Here is an 18641-nt window from a genome sequence, read left to right as displayed (position 1 = left end):
AGAGAAAAGTAAAATAAATTTTAAAAACAAAGTCAAAGCAGTGTCAGTAATTATGTGAAATCTATTTGTGATAAAAATTGACACGAGTACAATTTGACATCAAATGCAGTCCTCAACCAAAATCTGCACTTGCCATGGTTCTCAACTAAAAAGGATGGAAGAGAAGCATTCAACTCTCTGGTTGGTCCTCCGAGTCTTCATAAAAAGTGGCTTGGTCATAAAAGTTTCTGTTGTATTCCAAGGGCTGTGTGAATTTTTTGTACATGGTGTAGTCTTTCTTTGGTTCTTTTCTGAAGTCCTCCGGCTTCAAAGTGTTCACAAACTTGGTGTTCCTCTCAGTAGAATGAAGTTCCTCCAACAGTTTGCCCTCAATCTTGTCCAAGGCTGCCAACGTCAGCACCAAAGTCTCATGTTTCAGCATCGAGTGCACATTCAGACCTAAGGGTTAAAGGAATAAAAGCAGAACAACGTTCAGGCTCCATTCCTCATAATGTTTTTTCCATATTCACATTATTTTTTAAAAACTTGGCAACTAAGTTTTTCAAATTGTTACTTAATACCCACTACCCTCCCTCATCCCACACATGTGTACCAAAAGCTTCTCTGAACATACAACAGCAGATCTTTCAAGGGGCACGCTTCTGCAATGTATGATGTCCTTTAACTCACTGAGCACCGCTCCCGCAGCATACCCGGTTCGGTAAAATTCGCGCCGCGGACCACAACCGCAGCGTACGCGGGTTCAACTATAATTGACTATAAAGTAAACCTAGCAGTTCAAAAATGCTTGCAAATAGCCCCAGTGGTAGATATCAACAAGCTAGTTCTTTGTGGTTTGTGTAAATTCACCACTTTTAGTGTGAATAAATGGGTTATTCGTCACATGCGGATAACTTGAAAACAACAGATGTACGCCATTGGCCGATATTTAAAGTAACAGCCATCTTGTTTGACGTCATTGAGGGATTCCCACTTTGTTGTCGTTCACGGTGGCAACACGACCGCAAAGAACAACTGCAGTATTTTTAAAGCCTGTAGCTTACAGTGGCGTGGTGGCGGAGTGGTTAGTGCGCTTGCCTCACTCCAAAGCAGACAGTCCAGGTTCGAGCCTCGGTTCGGCCACTAATTTTTTTTCTTTCGCCCCCTCCTGCCCACCCACCTGTAATTGGTACCTGACTTCGAGTCGGGGAAGTAAAGGACTATTTTTTAAATTTATTTTTCAAAAAAATATATAAGATACGGTAACTGAAAAAGCATGTGATGTCGTGACTTTGATGGATTTAAAAAATCTATTTTGTGGATGAATCTAGCGGTTGCCATGGTAATGGCGGCCATTGTAGGAAAATGACCAATTTTTTGTATGTTTTTTAAATCCATCAAAGTCACGACATCACATGCTTTTTTAGTTATCTTATATATTTTTTTAGAAAATTTTTTTTTTTTTTTTTAAAATTAGTCCGTTACTTTCCCAACTCGAAGTCAGGTACCCATTACACAGGTGGGTGGGCAGGAGGGGGCGAAAAAAAAAATCCGGGGCCGAACCGAGGCTCAAACCTGGACTTTCTGTTTTGGAGTCAAGCGCACTAACCACTCCGCCACCATGCCACTGTAGGCTACAGGCTTTAAAAATAATGCAATAGTGCTTTGCGGTCGTGTTGCCACCATGAACGACAACAAAGTGGGAATCCCTCAATGACGTCGAACAAGATGGCTGTTACTATAAACATCGGCCAATGGCGCACATCTGTCGTTCTCAAGTTATCCACATGTTTATTTGTCCAACGGACTGAACAACAGAAAGTAAGTTTGTTGTTGTTTCTCGTACGCGAAGCATGGCACGGCGAGTTGTGTAGAAGTTTATTGAAACTCTCCATAATTTTGGTGAAGATTTTAAGTGACAGTGAAGTATCAGATAGATAACTTCATAAATCAATATATGAATTCGCCACGCAGTGATGAAGATGACTGAGAAAATTACATTAGACCTAGATCTAGGTCTAGACCAACATCGTCTCTCGACCGTGAATCTGACTGATCCGGCTGGGGATGATGAATGATAAATCTAGCTTCAGTATTAAACTCTAGTTCAAATCAGCCCTCAAAGTGGAGAAGATATATAATGTACCGAGACCTGGGACATAATAATATATTGACAGATCTATTCCTAGCACTAGCAGCACTGACAATGAAAATACTTTTCAGCCTGTCACCAAGAAAGATCTAGATTCTAGATCTATATTTTTTTTCTTTTTCAAAATTAATTATCACTTACATTTTTATGCTACTTCACTGTACACACTCATGCTTCATTCTCCTACACTCAAACACACACTGCCACAACCATTTTGTGTAACTTTATTAGATTTCTGCTTTGTCACATCACTACCTTTTTTTTTTCAATTTTTTTTTTCTGGGGCAAATTTATCCCAATTTTCTGTCCCATACATTTTTGGTCTTTCATTCTTCACAAAATGTGTTTATTGTGTCTGTTGAACCCATATCTTATTAAATAGCACAAAAAATTTCAAAGAAATAGCATTTCATTTCAATTTTTTATGAATGTTCAAAAAGTGGGGGAAATGGGTGGTCCCCTGGGGCTTGGAGGCAAATCGGGGCGTGATGCTCAGTGAGTTAAAGACCTCACCACAGGGGCATAGTGAGAGTACAAAATTTAAATTGACCAAATGTGTAACGGCTCCAATTTATAATATCATTCTACGACATCATAAAAATGAAAAAAAAAAAAAAAGATTTTCTGCTTCTATGTCGTCAGCTTCACTTTCTAAACTCAAAAGGGGAGCTTTCTAGCATTCTCTTCAAACTTCTGTCCCATACAGCAAATAAATAATTCCTTGGATTTCAGCCAAGATCCATTCAGCCTAATAAAACGAACAAATGACAGGTAAAGAAAACATTGCAGGGAAAGGATCTCATGAGTTTCAGTAGACAAGTAGCTTACCATAAGCAGGCATAAGGTTGAAGCCAGTGATCTGACTGGTAGCCAGGGCAGTGTTCTCAGGCATGAAGTCGGTGCTGAAATTGAAAAGTAACAAAAGTATCAGCAAAAGAGTTCACTAAAAGTAAGCATAAGTAGAAAGCATCGTTGTGATGTTTTTTTATCAAATTTGCAAACTATTTTAACACATCGCAAAGTCGCGATGTCACGACTGTCTCCCAGAGGATATCTTGCGATCGTGAACACGCGTACTTGAGACCAATTTTGTGTACGGAACCACCGGAAATGGTTTTCCTAGCATTTCCCACCCCAAACAAGAATTTTGACTCAGAATTGGAAAAGAAAATGAACAGTCTAGGAATTTGTTTACATCAGTCTCTAAGGCAGTAATCGAATCTGAAATGGCTGCAAATGTGAATGTTTGCAACCTGTTCAACGCATTTTATCAGGATAGTAGGGATTCAAGAGGAAAGAGACTCCATTTCAGTATAAAATGTGTGAGGTCTGGTATATAGCCCTCTGTGTCCCTGGCTGCTTTGAACTGTATCACTCACACTAGGACTAGGAAAAATTTGATACCACAACATCAGGGCTAACACAGAGGCAAAGACACTCTGACAAACAAACAAATTAAATCTATGACAAGAAATTGTTTTGAAAACTTTTAACTCATGTTTTTTCTTCACTCAATTTCCAGTTCAATGATGTTTGACTCATATTTCTAATGTTAAAATTAAGAAAGTTAAAAGCATTTTTCATAATTTTCATGAAGTTCTCAAATTAATTCGCCTCTAGGGGACCAGACACAGCAAATTAATTCACCTCTTGAAGGGTTAACAGTTATGTTGAATGGGGGTTATAACTTTTCACAATTTTTTTTATTACACTCCAATGTATTTTAAATGTTTTATTTAGACTACAGCCTATACATAATTTGGTGTATGCAAATCAAGAACAACAATTACAGCTGGTACACAAAACCCTCAATCTGTATGATGTGACCTGATTTTCCCGTTCCCAATTCAGAGATATTTTTCCAGAGGACACAATGTAGCGCATGGACAGACACATATGTTGCAAAATTATTATCTCTTGCAAGGAATCATGTATACTAGTACTAGGAAAATTCAAGGGAGGGAGGGGGGTAATCTTAATATGGCAAACTATGCATATACTGTTCTCTAAGAAACTAATAATTCATTTTCAAATAAGCAGTGTGTTTCATCAAAAGTATAACTCCTCTTCTTTCTGTCCAAAGAGACATGGAGCAAAGACGAAAATTGTCATGATACACAAGAGATGATAATAGAAAAGTAGTAAAGAAAGAAACTTCTTGGGATCATGTATAAAGTATGGCAATAAACAAACACACACACACACACACACACACATAGTCACAAATGAACACTCTCCCCTCCCCTTTCCCTCCATAGTCAAGGTTTAATATTTAATTAACGCAAATCAAGAGTCAGATAAGTTAAACAGTGCAATTTCATATTTCAAGAGAACTTTACACCCCCCCCCCCCACTTCTTTAAAGCAGTTAACGATCACCATCGGTTTACTGTCTGAAATAAACCAAAAGGCAGGAAGCAATAATGCATTTAATTTATGATACATGAATTGTCAGGTGAACTTTCATGTATGTACTATATTTAACAGACAATTGTGACCCTTTACCATTTAAATCAGATGATAGAACAAAGATTTTCTATTTAATACATACTCATCCACAAAAAGCACAGAGTAACCCCAGAATCTGACATCTGCCAAATCTGTCAAGAACTGTCAAACAAAAAGCAAAAAATTATTTCTCATATAAAGCAGGAAAAATATGTGAGCAGCATTTTTATGCTTTGAGTGTCAGGTTACATAGATATGATACCAGAAGAAAAGACGTACCTTTGTCACCATAATATACAATCGAACCTGTGTAAGACGGAATCGCAAGGGAGCCAGAAAAGAATTCCATCTTAGACATTTTCCGTCTTAGGGGAAATTAGGGCAGATGGAGGGGGGTTTCAAAGGCCCAGCTGGTGGGATCAAGGGTTGATTGTCCTGTTGGCAAGCAGTGGTCAAAACTTCACACGTCTCACCTGCTATACCCTCTGATAATGACACATGTCAGTCTTACTTATCCAATTACCACCAGCGCTTGCATTTCATAGGACCACTGTTTGACCTATTAAAAACAGGAACATATGAACATCTCCTTTGCTTCCACCCTTAGCCCCATCCACCGGTGTAACAAGCACCGTCAACCAATGCCACCCCTCATTGCCATGTAACAATGATTTGAGGAACTCTTTTCTCTGCTGACCGTATGATCAGGGCGGTAGGCATTGGTCAAACTAATTTCACACCTATCTGGATTCTGGCTCCCCAGGAAAGTTTCCGTGGTGGTTTGCTACTCGCACTCGTGAAATGAGACTTCACACCCACACTACCCTGACCATCTGCATCGCTCAGGGCTCACATAGATGGGGTAACATCTACACCCAAATTTCACCCCTACTACCCTTCCTCGCCTGGTTGCATGGTGTTAAATTTAGACAGAGCCGACAGAACCAAACTTGCGAGTTCTGTTTCAAATTAGGGCTGAGCAGGCAAAGTATTTTCCTTCTTAGACAGGCAAAACCCTCGGAAGGGAGTGGATTTTTCTTTCCGTTTCCGTGTTGGACAGGTTTCCGTTTTATACAGGTAATTAAAGAGGAATATATAAAGGGGGGAGCGGGGAGATTCTGTTAAGATAGGTTTTCATTTTACACAAGTTTCCGTTAAGGCAGTTTCGACTATTTTTTCAAACAAAATTTTTTAGTCTTTTTAAATTTGTAAGCCTACTTCAAAAGAGCCTACTTCTTTTAATAATAGTGCAACAAAGTGAGCGTTTATAGGGTAGCATTTTACTTAGTCTCTCTAATAATAAACTGCAAAACTGAGGAAACAAAAATACACTTAGATCATCTATTTTAGGAACATATCTTTTTTTCTTAAAAAAGTAACAATAATCATTACTTCAAAAAGATTTTAAAAGCATGTACTAAAAATTACATTAACAAAAAAAACCATTAATCTCAAGTTATTTCATAAATTTATCAATAGCATATAAGGCTTTCCAATATTATCTCAAGATTGAATAAATCAATAAAAATCACTACCAAGCAAAAAAAAGAGATACTGCTCACCTCAGGATCAGACGTGGGGATATCGAGGGAATCCACAATCACAAGATCATTCTGAAGTAATAACAAATAATTGCTTGTATAAAGGGTTAAAAGAAAAATATGGCAGAGATATTCTATGTGGTGAATCTTAGCCACTCCTCTCCTCCCTCAAAACATCAGCATCATAAATCGACAGAACATAAAAGAAAATCACTCTAAATAGCTTAATTGATTGTAAAACTAGAAAATCGACTGAAATCTCTCCCCCCCCCCACCCCCCCACCTTTTTTTAAATATATAGGCAATTCAGTGTTTGCAAATTTCTTTTAAGAAAATGCAACCATCAGTAAATCAGTTTTCTCCGTGTCATTGAGTACTATGTGACAGCCATATCTGGTATGGCCTACATTATATATCATTACACTGTCACTGTCCACAAAAAGTAAGTAACTTTAATGATTTTAACGTACCCTGTAAAGCAAGGTCAAATGGAGTTACTCGTTTTTCTTAGGATGGCAAGGATGTGGAATTCCGTTTTGATCTTTTACTTTCAAATAGAAAAAGATGCTTTCAAGGCAGATAACCCATGTTGACAATAGAAGCTTTAGTTTTTAGTTTTAGTAGAGGATTTATGGCGCTCGCAACTGCATAAGGTCATATGAATGCCAAGGGGTGGATGTCAACAGAGAAGTCCTTACAGGGAATCAGACTGACTCTGCTCACCTCTCTAGCTTCAACAGCACAAAGTCTGCTTCGACTAACAAGGCACCCCGGAAGTAGTGGGTCACAAGAGTGTGCCCAACATACAAAAGAAGTAGAGGAAAAAAGGACAATAGTAAGGATTAGGAAAGAAAAAGCAGCAGTTCTCTGTTGTAGATCAGGCACAGTTATTAGCGTGGCATTGATGAATCAGCTCATTTACAATTTTACTGTGCATGAACGAGAAATGTTCCCCCCTTTGGGATTGGCCTAAAGACACTAGAATGGAGCACAAAACTTGTTTTCAGGATCTGAATTAATCGGTCAAGTATAAAAGACTTCAGACATGGATTGGGAGAGGCAAATGACAAGGGAGAAAGATTCCAAAACTTTTGTAAATTCAAAAACTTGGTTATTGGAGGAACAATCTTTTAAAAAGAATTCATAAGGCCACTTGGGTCTCCCCGGATGGAACAATTGAAAACCAGATTGACCATTTTTGCATCTCCCGAAAGTTTAGACGCTCACTGGAGGACGTCCAAGTCTTACAAGGAGCAGACGTCGAATCAGACCACCATTTGATCCTAGGAAAGATAAAACTGAAACTGAGAAGGTATGCACAAGTCACAACTGGGAGTCGTCAAAAGTATGAAGTGCCCCTTCTGTAAAACCCAGTAAAGAAGAATGAATTCAAGTTGGAACTGAAGAACAGATTTCAAGTCCTTCAAAATCTGGATGAATGTGAAGTAAATGAACACTGGGACAAGATATAAGAGGCGGTAAATGCAACTTGCCAGAACACCCTAGGACCCAAAGTCAACACTAGGAATGAATGGATTTCACAGGACTCTCTAGACAAAGTCAAAAGAAGAAGAGACCTGAAGGCCCAAGTCAACAACAGCCGTACCAGAACTGAGAAACTCACTGCACAATAAGAGAACACCAAAGTAAACCGGGATGTAAAGAATTCCATCAAGAAGGACAAGAATACCTACCTGAATGGCCTGGCCGAATAGGCAGAGAAAGCAGCAACAGACGGGCACTTGCGGATTGTACACCAGACAACAAAAACGCTTTCAGGTAGGTTCAGCAAGACCACTCTACCAGTGAAAGACAAAGAGGGAAAGACTATCTTCAACCTAGAGGGGCAGCTTAACTGATGGAGAGAACACTTTGATCAACTCTTGAACAGATCACCTCCAAAAAAACAACTAGAAATTCTTCCAGCCAGAAATGACCTCCCAATAGTTACAGAACCACCTTCAAGAGAGGAAATTGCTGCAACTATAACATCACTGAAGTCCCACAAGGCAGCTGGTCCCGACCATATACTACCAGAAGCCCTTAAGGCAGACAAAGATACAGTAGTGGAATTCTCTATGCTCTCTCCGAAAAGGTTTGGCAAGAAGAGGAAATACCATCAGACTGGAAGGAAGGCCACCTAATCAAGCTGCCAAAGAATGAAGACCTCAGCAATTGTAACAACTGCAGAGGCATAACACTCCTGTCCACACCTGGGAAAGTCTTTAACAGGATACTCCTGGAGAGAATCAAGCTAGCATTTGACAGCATGGACAGGGAAATTCTGTGGGAACTCAAGTGGCATTATTGAATACCTGAAAAAATTGTCAAGCTTGTGAAGGTCACCTATGATGGAAAAAACTGCCAAGTCTTTCATGAAGGTCAACTCTCAGAACCATTCCAGGTACAGACAGGAGTGCGAGAAGGAATCTCGCTCTCACCTTTTCTCTTCATACTGGCAATTGACTGGGTCATGAAAGAAGCCACCATAGGCAAGCGTAATGGAATACAGTGGATCCCTTGGCAGCAGCTGGATGACTTGGACTTCGCCGATGACCTTGCGCTGCTTTCTCACACACATGCTCAGATGCAAGAAAAGACCAAAGAACTCAACAGCCTATCAAGGAGTGTCGGCCTACGAATACATACGGGCAAGTCGAAAGAAGTGAAGCTAGGAAAAGTTTCAAGCCCTGCTGTGACAGTGGAAGTCACTCCCCTGGAAGAAGTGGACTCCTTTACCTACCTAGGAAGTGTCATCGATGGTAAAGGTGGAACCGAAGCATATGTTAAAGCAAGAACCGTCAAGGTAAGGTCAGCATTCAATCAATTATCAAAAGTCTGGAAAGCAAGCAACATCTCACTGCAAACCAAGAATCGACTCTTCAACTCCAATGTCAAGTCTCTGCTCCTCTACGGCTGCGAAACTTGGAAGACAACAAAGACAGTACTGAAGGAAGTCCGGACTTTCATCAAGAGATGTATGAGGAGTATCCTAAGAATTTCAACGAGGTTGCTATAACCAAATAAAAGCAATTAGCGGCCCCAAAAGCGAAGAATTTTTCTCCTTTCTCTCCATCTCACGCAAAGCACGAGGCCCATCCTCGATTCCCAACACATTGTATTGCTAGATCTAGTGTGCTTCCTAATATGGGCGCCAAAGCCATGAGGATGGGCGAGGGTTATCCTACGGTAGGGATGGGAGGGGGTGGGTGGGAACGCAATGCGGGCTGTGTGAAACTGGATGAACTCTGGATGGGTAGGTCTAGATCGAGACCTTCATTTTGTTCAATTTTCTTTTCTTTCCCTGATCAGAAAATCCAAGCTTCCACCTTTACTTTAAGTAGATCTAGGCCTAGATGTGAGAGGGTATGTTTCCACACGAGAAGTGTTGCGGGAAAAAACATATTTAAATAGGTACCAGAAACTAAATTTTCAAACTAGCTGTATGCCAAATTTATCTGTTCCATTTGAAAGGCCTATATCCACTGAGCATTTTGGTACCATTCTTTAACATCTCCGTCAATTTTTAAGAAAATTGTAGTTGTTTAAAATTTGATCAAATTTGTTAAAGTCAGTCACTGGCTGCAACCCTATGTTTGACAGACAATAAAAAAGTAACAAGTCCACTAAACATCTCCACATTAACAGAGTACAATCACTATAACAAATATATGGAGCATAATTTTTTTCAAGACTGTGAGATCTTTACAAATCAGTACTTTATCACCTCAAACACGATATCTGTCGTTATTTCGACAAAAACACCGAGCGTTGACCCGGCCGGCGTCGCACCGGCCCCCGCGGCGAGTGAGTCGGCTCTTTACTGTAGTGTACCCCGCGTGCGGGGTCACATGCTTTCTGATTCTCGCGGAAGGATTGATGTAAAATAATTCCAATTTAATTACTTTATTATAATAGGAAATGAACTGATCTTTTATTTAATATTTTTTATAAGCCGGTATTTTACATATTTTGTGTAAAATTAAAAAGTGATCTTTAAACATTTTGACGGTATTTTTAAAAGCTTTCTATAAAGACGCCAAAGACAAAACTTATATCACGGGAAAGCCTGTTTAAAGCTCTACAGTTCTCCGCCAATGAAAAGACGGTATTTAATCATCCCTCGTTCCGCGAAGCATTTGAATGCACGCGTGTCAATTTTTCAACCAGCCGACCTTGCATTCTGACCGCGAGGGGCTTCGCTTTCGCCGGCGATTCTCCAGCTCCTACTAATCGGACATATAAACAACTTACACCATTGTAACGAGGAAAAGCTGAACTTTTACAAGGTGTACGGCATTTGGTGTTTTATAGCGAAAGAGCAAAGAAACAGCGATCGGAATTAACCCGATTTTACCGATACCACGCGGTCGGAAGGCCGCGAGTGCCCCGAGGCCGTGTTTACGCTACCTAATTTAAAAGTGCAGAAATGACGGTTAGAACACAGCTCAAACATGTGCACACTGATGCTGTTTAAGATTTTCATCCTAAGGGGGAAAAACTGTTTTAATTACTGGTATTGGTACATCGTGTAAAACAATATAATAACTTGTCTCTTTTCTTGAGCCTTAGTCATGTTCAACGAGAGGTCGGATCCAACGAGGACAACAAGCCGGTCCCGGCAACCTCGTTGAATGCGACACCCACTGTAACAACAATAAATGACATTAAATATAGCGCTCAACCCCGATTAAAGTGCACAGGCTCTGAGCGCTTTACAATACAGTACAACGTGCAACAGTAACATAAAACGTTGTGTTCTGACTAAAAGAAAATCACTCCATATATTCATCCTATTCATTTAAAAACAGAAATGACTTCAGCTGACATTTGAATGAATCAATAATATGACCAGTTACCTGTGCATATTTACAAGTGAGAGCAACTCGGAGACCCAGTGCCCTGTAGTGTTTCGGCAACATGTAGAAATAGTTTGTAGGACCTCTCGGCCCAAGAGCAGTGGCACCTGCCAAAACAGATTCAAATGTTGAAAATGAATAACGAGTCTAAACAAAATAATAAGAAGGACATCTTAAAAAGCCAATAAAGATGGTGTCTTATCAATATGTAATGCATTCCTTATACTAGCTATAACATAATGCAGTATTATTTTGTTTGGTTCAGAAAATACATGTGAAAATAACAAGTTGTGAATCTTATCTTTGCCATGTGGTGGATCCTTTCTATAGTGAAGTGACACATGCAGGTACAGAAAAATTATGTTTTGTAAAAAAGTTTCTCCCACCTCCTCGCCACAGTGGAGACCTGATGCTGCCATGCCTCGCTTTGCCCATTCCCTTTTGGGGCCATGGCTTCCTGCCCCCTCCTCGTAGCTCAGCTCGTGAGGGCTCAAATGTGTAGTCCTGGGGACAAAAGGAACATTAATACATCATCAAAACATGCAACATCGACAATAATTATGATCCGATCCACCCAAACTAAGGTTTAAAAAGAATCTTGCACAAATGAACTGATGTGTGGCTTCTTCCAAAGAGTCAAAACTTCTGTAAAAGTACATAATCTTATCTTTTCATTATGAACTGACATATTATTTACCATTCCACTGTCGGAAGACCTTAAATGTTAACCCCCCGCTCCCTAGCAATTCAAATAGAAATGAACCTGTTAACAGTCTGCAGTCTGCATTAAATAATTATAATGAATATATTGTATTCAAAATTAAATGAATTGTTTTTAAATATGACACTTCCAGTATAAAACTGTCATGCTCAGAGACCATTTCAGTACACTTTGAGATTGTGATTACTATATGTCTATACATAATTCAGTTATATATTTAATTAAACAGATTGTGCTGAATCAGCTGAGTCAAGAAACATTGCAGTATACAGGAGGACGATCTTTAAACTACAAACTTTCTACTCCATCAAAGCATTCTATAATACTTATCAACGTCATGAGAGAGGAATCCAAATGTCTCACAATCACAACCAACTGAGAACTGATACAAACAATCTCAACATGTGCTTGAATTCTTCCTCAAAAGCATCTGGTTCACAGCCAAAAGATGGAAGTAGGTAAGAACATAGAAACACTTACTATGTGTCTGTACAGTTTTTGCCACTTGACATTCTGGGCAAGGACATCGATTCTGTAAAGGAGCAAGGAAAAAAAAAGCTCGGATTGAAAGGGGGGAAAAATGTGCCCTCACTGCAGCATTGTTTGGGAGCATAAAGATATGAAAATTTCATGACACATGACCTATAGGGTCATAATGTTTCTCACTAGACACCAAAACAGCCAAGCTGGCCAATCTTGAGATTGACCCAACTCAATAGTGTCCTACTGATGCACTGTCCAATTTTTGCATTCAGTTTTTACTAATTTTTAACTTGACAATACTTTCCTTTTTCCCCAGCTAATCTGCACTACGTTTTAGCAAGGTCTCTGGACTAAATAGGTTTTTTTTTAAAAGGAGAAAAAAAAGCAATTCTAAAATTAGTGGCATATTGACCTGGTGTCATAGAGGGTCATATACAGTATAACACTTAACACGGATAGCTTGAATTCGTCGGGACCGGCCTCGGTAGTTCAAGGGATATCTTACAAAGATAAAAAAGAAGAAAAAAAGGGACCGCAGGCACAGTTTGGCGGATGCGTGATTTCGAGTCTTCTGTGTTCAACCTATACGTGTTATACTGTATTTATGTCGTAAGTGGCATCATAGTGGTAAGGACATGTCGCACTTTAGAAATCTGAAATTGTCCTTTCACAAACCCCATCAGAGCCTATAAAGTTGACCTCTACACAACAGTTCATTTCCTGGAGCAAGTAGAAGTCTGTCCAAAACTCTCAAATCAAGAGCCTGTCACAAGTAACATAAATATCCATAATACAGTTACTTTTTTTTAGGTGAAATTTCCTTAAAAAATTAATAATCTGGTAAAAAGTCAGCGGGAAAAAATTCTATGCATTTTCTGTATCCATCAAAAAGAATTTATACCATAATATAATATATGTGTAAAAAGTAGATGTTTGTGAGTCACTTTAGGATTTTTGCCAAATTTCCGTTTCGTTTTTCCCTCTTTTATTACTGACACTAAGCTGTACACTATGGTGATAAAGCATCTAAAGGCAAGTATTACCTTGGATAAGTAGCAAAGACATCAGGATGGAGATCTACCATCCCTAGTTTCTGCCCTTCAAGTGTGTCCATTGACTCCAGCCATGCGAGACGGGTGTGACTATGCTTTACAGGAAACTTTGATTCTCTGGATACCTTTAAAGGTAACTTTGCTTCTTTGCTTTCATCTCCTGAAAAATATCACTGAGCTGAAAACTAACAACACATTCCTAATCATAATCAAGAGCAAAAACAACATTCCATGCTTAAAAAATAAATTACATATATTTTTTTTAAAATCATGGCCAATTTGCTAAAATCACACCTGCGTCATACAACACATTGTCTGCTGAACAAGTTGCCAAGTGCAGGGCCTAGCACAGGGCAATGTTTGTTTCCATGGACCAGCATACAACTCATTACATAGATCTATCGTATGGCTATCACTGTTCAATAGCCGCAGCCAAACATTTACGAGTACATTGCACCTGAATCTTTCTCCGACATTCCACTCCTCTAACAATTATGCATCCCGTCCCACCCACCCACCCACACCTACACCCACACATGCTAGCCGCCCATCTGACATTTATGCAAGTGTCAAAAGCACATCTTTTGATGTGAAAGAAAGCCTTTAATTGACCACATAAGATGGCTATGTGTATCATGTAATGATTCACAGAGAAGGGCAACTGATTGTCCCCAGACGCAGAGTAGTTGAAGTAAGCTGTGACAGTGGGTCTGTTCGCCCAGAAAGCAACTTTGTTGAATCTGAGTTTGCCCATTCCATGTGTGGTGAACTAAGTTATTCTATGATTTTAACGAATTTTTTTTTAAAATGGGAACCCCATCTTCTTTTATTGAGTCTAAGAATGTTGTATCCAAGTTTCCTGTATCTCAACAGGCAAACTATCAGTGTGCTTCAGACTTTTAAATCAACCCCCTTCCACCACTGCACGTAAATGAAGTTAATTTATTTTTTAAAAGGATTACAAAAACAACTCTAAATTGGCAATGGCAGTACTGTACACAAGTGCAAGAGAGCAAAGAAGTTCATTTATTACATATAACAATATTCAATATTTCCAGTTTCAAAGATAATGGCATACACAAAACAAATCAATAACTATAAATGTAACTGTTACAAGCACAACTGAATCATTGGATAAGATTCTGAAAATTTACTAATCCTAAATCTTACTACCATGAGCGCTTTGAGAAAATTTAGGGACGGTGTACCATAAGTCAATCTCTACTAATTTCACTCACAAAGAGCTGTTTTTATTTCATTTTGCTTTTTATTCTTTTTAAAGAAACAAGGTTTGAAAGAAACACATCATTACCTATTACATCACTCTTCTCTTCTGCTTCACTTGAGTAGTGCTTGATGCATTTGTGTACGGACAGCAAGGCCTGACAAAAAAAAAACAAAGAAATTATAAAAACATTTCATGAAATTAGACTGCTTCTCACTCCAGTATAAAAAAGTCCACTCATTCTATTAATCTTTAATGACTCTTGTTTCAAGGTTGAAGGAATAGCAGCGAAGGAAAGATTTAAAAGACCCATATGTTACCTCTAACATAGACAAAATTTCAATGCAGTTATATACCTTAAATAATAATGTGCATTAACTCCTTCTTATCATAATGAAACAGGGAAACAAAAAATAAAAAAATCACAATAGTGACTAGCTCATCTTATACTTTATAAACTCTCAAGTTGAATAGGGTTACAATGAGACAAGAAACAAAATTGAATATGCTTTCACAGTAAAGTGAATAATAAAAGATGCTAGGAACTAGTGAAAAGACTATGCTAGCTTTTATGCTTTAAGTTTAGATTAAGTAAATATTCTATGGTATCACAGGGCTATTTTTAACTATAAAAAACTTTCCCCAATAAATGAACAGCCTCCACCCACCCAATCCAAACACCCTTTCGTGCTTCATTCATGAGGTGCCACAGTATAGTTCTTTTTTTCTAAAGTGTTATACAGCGCCCACAACTGCATATAAGTTATATTTTATTAGAAGGTCGAGCGCGCGGGACACATCAAACATTTCAGTTGGTAGGGAATGTTGAATTTTGCTCGGGTGGCAGCCAAAGCCTACTCTAATCGATTTTAGACCACCAAGGGATCTTTAACATGCGCAACTTCCACACGAGACATCCAAGATTTTTCGCCCTTGTCCAAGAAGGGTAAGTGTAGATCTTTTCTAACATAAGATTAGGGGTGTGAAAGACAGGAGTAAGAAGGCTGAAGGAGCCACGGAGTAGCAGTAGAGAGGCTGCAGAACAAGTCAGGAGCCCAGAGGAAGGGACAAGGGAGGTGAGGGGGAGGGGGCAGAAAGTGGAGCCGTAAGCAGACCACAAGACAATATTAGAGAAGAAACTTTTTCCGTCGTCACTACCCAGATTCGAACCTGGGACCTTTGAAAGAGAGGCTAACACCTTAACCTCTATGCCACGAGAGCCCCCTACAGAATAGTTCAGTTCAGTACAATTCATATTAGGTCAAGAAGTGAAGTGTAGCGTAAGCTAGCCCTACTGAAAGTTAAGAGCACAGGAAAATGACTGGCAATAATACAATCCCAGGGTGGGCATTTGCACAACATAGGCTTCTCATGTTTCAATTTCTAGACTTAAAAATGACTCTTCTAGGGTATCGCAAGAGAAAACACTTTTTTTTTAAAGTCACAGTGCATTTATCTTATGACAAAACTGTGTCCGTTAATTAACTTTCGAAGACATTTTTTGTCCGAGTAGTGAGTGTATCCAATTTCGCTAACAAAAGCAAATACTACATACTTGTACAGTCAAATCTGCCATTTATAGAAAAAGGAAACCCGTCCAAGTCAGAAACCAGTCATGACAGCATCTCCCCGCTCCTCCCTATTTATAAGTCCTCTTTAATACATCTGTTCAAGACTGAAACCTTTTAAGCCTGGGAAAAAGGACCGAAAAATTCCTTCCCTTCACAGGGTTTTGATCTGTTAAAGTCAGAAAATGCTTTGCCTGATATCTTTTAACTGAAACAAAATTCCAAAGTTTGCCTTCACTGGCTCTCACCTTTATGCCATGCCAGCAAGCAAGGGAGGGGGGAAGGGGTGCGATTTGAGGGTAGCTTTTACCCCACTTATGTGAGCTCAGAACGGTGCAGATGCTCAGTGTAATGTGGGTATGAAATCTTAAAGTGTTTTCAAAGTGCTTGAGTGGTGTGCTAGCATGGAAACTTTCCTGAATAGTCAGATGTGTGTAGTTTGACCACTGCCTCCTGCCCAGCCTGATCGTATTGTCAGTCGAGAAAAAAAGTTTCCCAAATCATTGCATGATGCACAGGAGGAGTGCTTATATATCTCGATTTCAGAACTTAAAATATTTGTAAGATTTCTTCTGATGGCCCGACTGCTATTTCTGAACTATGCTCCCATAGCTGAAACATCATCAGCACAACATATATATATATAATATATATATATATATATATATATATATATATATATATATATACTACTATATCTATATATATATATATATACAAATTTTAAAGCTGTAGCACCATTCTTATTGGAATAAGAAAGGATTTTGTAAGGTATAAATACGAAGAAACCCCCACCTATTGGAAAAGGCTCATCTAGATTCTAGATCTAAATTAAATACATGAAGCTACAGCACTCTTCTGTGATTGGTCAAAATATAGATGACGTATTTCTGCCATCTATTTTTGTTGTCTTCTGGAGTTTCCCCCAAGACTGACTAGGGTTTCCCTCGCCAGTCCAGTTGACTGAATCTCGTCGTGTTTGTTTTTTTGTATTTATTTGCGATCTTTTATAAACAATCTCAGCAATTCTCGTTCCATAAATTTACCTTCTCAAAGTTGTACACGCATACACACACACACACATGCCTGCGCGCACACGCACACACACAGACACAGCTACAAGCACGTGCTCACACACACACGCGCGCACACGCACAAGGGCCCGCCACGATGAGATCCAGTCAGCCAGTGAGGGAAGCCCTGGAAGACGACAAAAATAGATGGCGGAAATTCTTCACCTAGATATCTAGAGATCTGTAGAGATATCGGCCCTTGGCGTGACCGTGCCCCGAGCACAACCAGTTCCCCATTTTTCCTTTTGAGCAGCTCGTGTGCAATCTGTTTTATTAGAGTTACATCCCTTGTCTAGTTCCACTTTTGGCCAATCCTTTTCCGAGAACGCCAGTCGTCTGCTAGTGCAGCAGTCGAGTTCGAAGTGAAAGGCTTTTGGAAACATTCTTTAAGAAGTTTTCTTCAGTTACTTAACTAGAGTAGCTGGCCCAACCCGCGACCACTTGTCTCTCCTCTGTTTATAGATATCTAGATCTAGTAAGATAATTGTTTTCATCATAATTTGCTAAAGAAATGATTTAACCTTTAAATAGTGTACTAACAAATTTCTAGCACCTGTTATGTATGCGGTCGAGCTTACGACATGCGGTCGCGCCAAGGGCAGAACATTAAAATGATAAAAGGTGAAATCTGCGAATGACGTTTTGGAATGAGTGACGATATCACGGTATAAACCAGGAGTTGACACACTGAAGCAGCCCTGAACATGGATCGCGTGACCTATTTTGCCAACAGAGACCGCTGAGAAGCAAAATACGACAAGTGGTCGCGGGTTGGGCCAGTTACTCTAGATCTACTACTAATCTAGATCTAGATTAGATCTATATCTAGATCTAGATCTAGATATTTGGGCCAATCACTGAGATGTGCTGCTGAGCTAGGTGCTCGCTGCAGCTTCACCAACTTCATTCCATGCAAATTAAATTACAAGTTTTAAGTCTTACCGTACTTCTTTTGAAAAGAACACTTTCAAGCGTTTTGAAAAGGTTACTGCAATTATTGCATGCCGCAGGGAGTGACATATTGGAAAGAAAGACAGACCAGTAACATTTAATATGAAAAATAACTACATCAGCGGCAACAACAACAGTAATGACATTGATGATGGGGACAGCGCTGAACAACCAATTTATATTGACAGTGGTCTCCCTTCCTAACTGGATGAGGGCTCCCCGTTATATTTTCAATTCGAAGTTTTGAAGTGGGCGTCTTCCACAGAATTCTACACTTAGTGTAGAATTCTGTGGCGTCTTCTAGAAGTACATACGCCTGAATTCCAATTCCAACGCAACATTTTCAGGGAAAAAAAGTTAATAAAAGTTTATTTATATGAAAGGACAATTGCAATGCAATCTGGGATCTTCTTAATACATACTCAGCAACACATTTTATAAACATCATGTACTCTAGCCTAAAGTTCAGGTCTTGTACTCTCATCAAGCACAATGACTATCATTGTCAAGCATCAGCCTTGCGAATCGATTCTGTTATAATTGCATGAATTATGAATTGAAGTGGCTAGCCGTACTTAAGTACGGCTAGA

General features: G+C 39.2%; 1 protein-coding gene across 2 annotated transcripts; it reads right to left on the bottom strand.

Annotated features, from left to right (window-relative positions):
- Positions 1 to 43: 43 nt before the first annotated feature.
- On the bottom strand, positions 44 to 18234 carry LOC101858104 (39S ribosomal protein L4, mitochondrial). Of its 2 annotated transcripts, XM_005097845.2 has the most exons (10): positions 18043 to 18234; positions 14547 to 14616; positions 13226 to 13394; positions 12180 to 12231; positions 11365 to 11482; positions 10979 to 11085; positions 6141 to 6191; positions 4682 to 4740; positions 2960 to 3033; positions 44 to 438 (listed from the first exon to the last, which is right to left on the bottom strand). In XM_005097845.2, exons 1-10 carry the CDS (start codon positions 18118 to 18120, stop codon positions 170 to 172), a joined length of 1047 nt encoding a protein of 348 aa, XP_005097902.1. In that variant the 5' UTR covers positions 18121 to 18234; the 3' UTR covers positions 44 to 169. The 2 variants fall into 2 exon arrangements, with proteins under 2 accessions (XP_005097902.1, XP_035825548.1); XM_035969655.1 differs by lacking the exon at positions 14547 to 14616 and having other exon boundaries at positions 18043 to 18131.
- Between the last annotated feature and the right edge of the window lie 407 nt (positions 18235 to 18641).

This window comes from Aplysia californica, unplaced genomic scaffold (assembly GCF_000002075.1).
Source record: "Aplysia californica isolate F4 #8 unplaced genomic scaffold, AplCal3.0 scaffold00165, whole genome shotgun sequence".
Lineage (NCBI taxonomy): Eukaryota > Metazoa > Mollusca > Gastropoda > Aplysiida > Aplysiidae > Aplysia > Aplysia californica.
Note: the sequence above shows the minus strand (reverse complement) of the source record. Positions and strands in the feature narration are given on the sequence as shown.

What these genes read in the sequence shown, in the direction of transcription:
- LOC101858104 (XM_005097845.2), bottom strand. Translation starts at nt 18,120, where the DNA reads ATGTCACTCCCTGCGGCATGCAATAATTGCAGTAACCTTTTCAAAACG. An exon ending in AAAAACTGTACAGACACATA is followed by an intron (nt 11,483 to 12,179) that starts GTAAGTGTTTCT and finishes TTTTGTCCCCAG; the next exon opens with GACTACACATTTGAGCCCTC. An exon ending in GTCTCCACTGTGGCGAGGAG is followed by an intron (nt 11,086 to 11,364) that starts GTGGGAGAAACT and finishes CTGTTTTGGCAG; the next exon opens with GTGCCACTGCTCTTGGGCCG.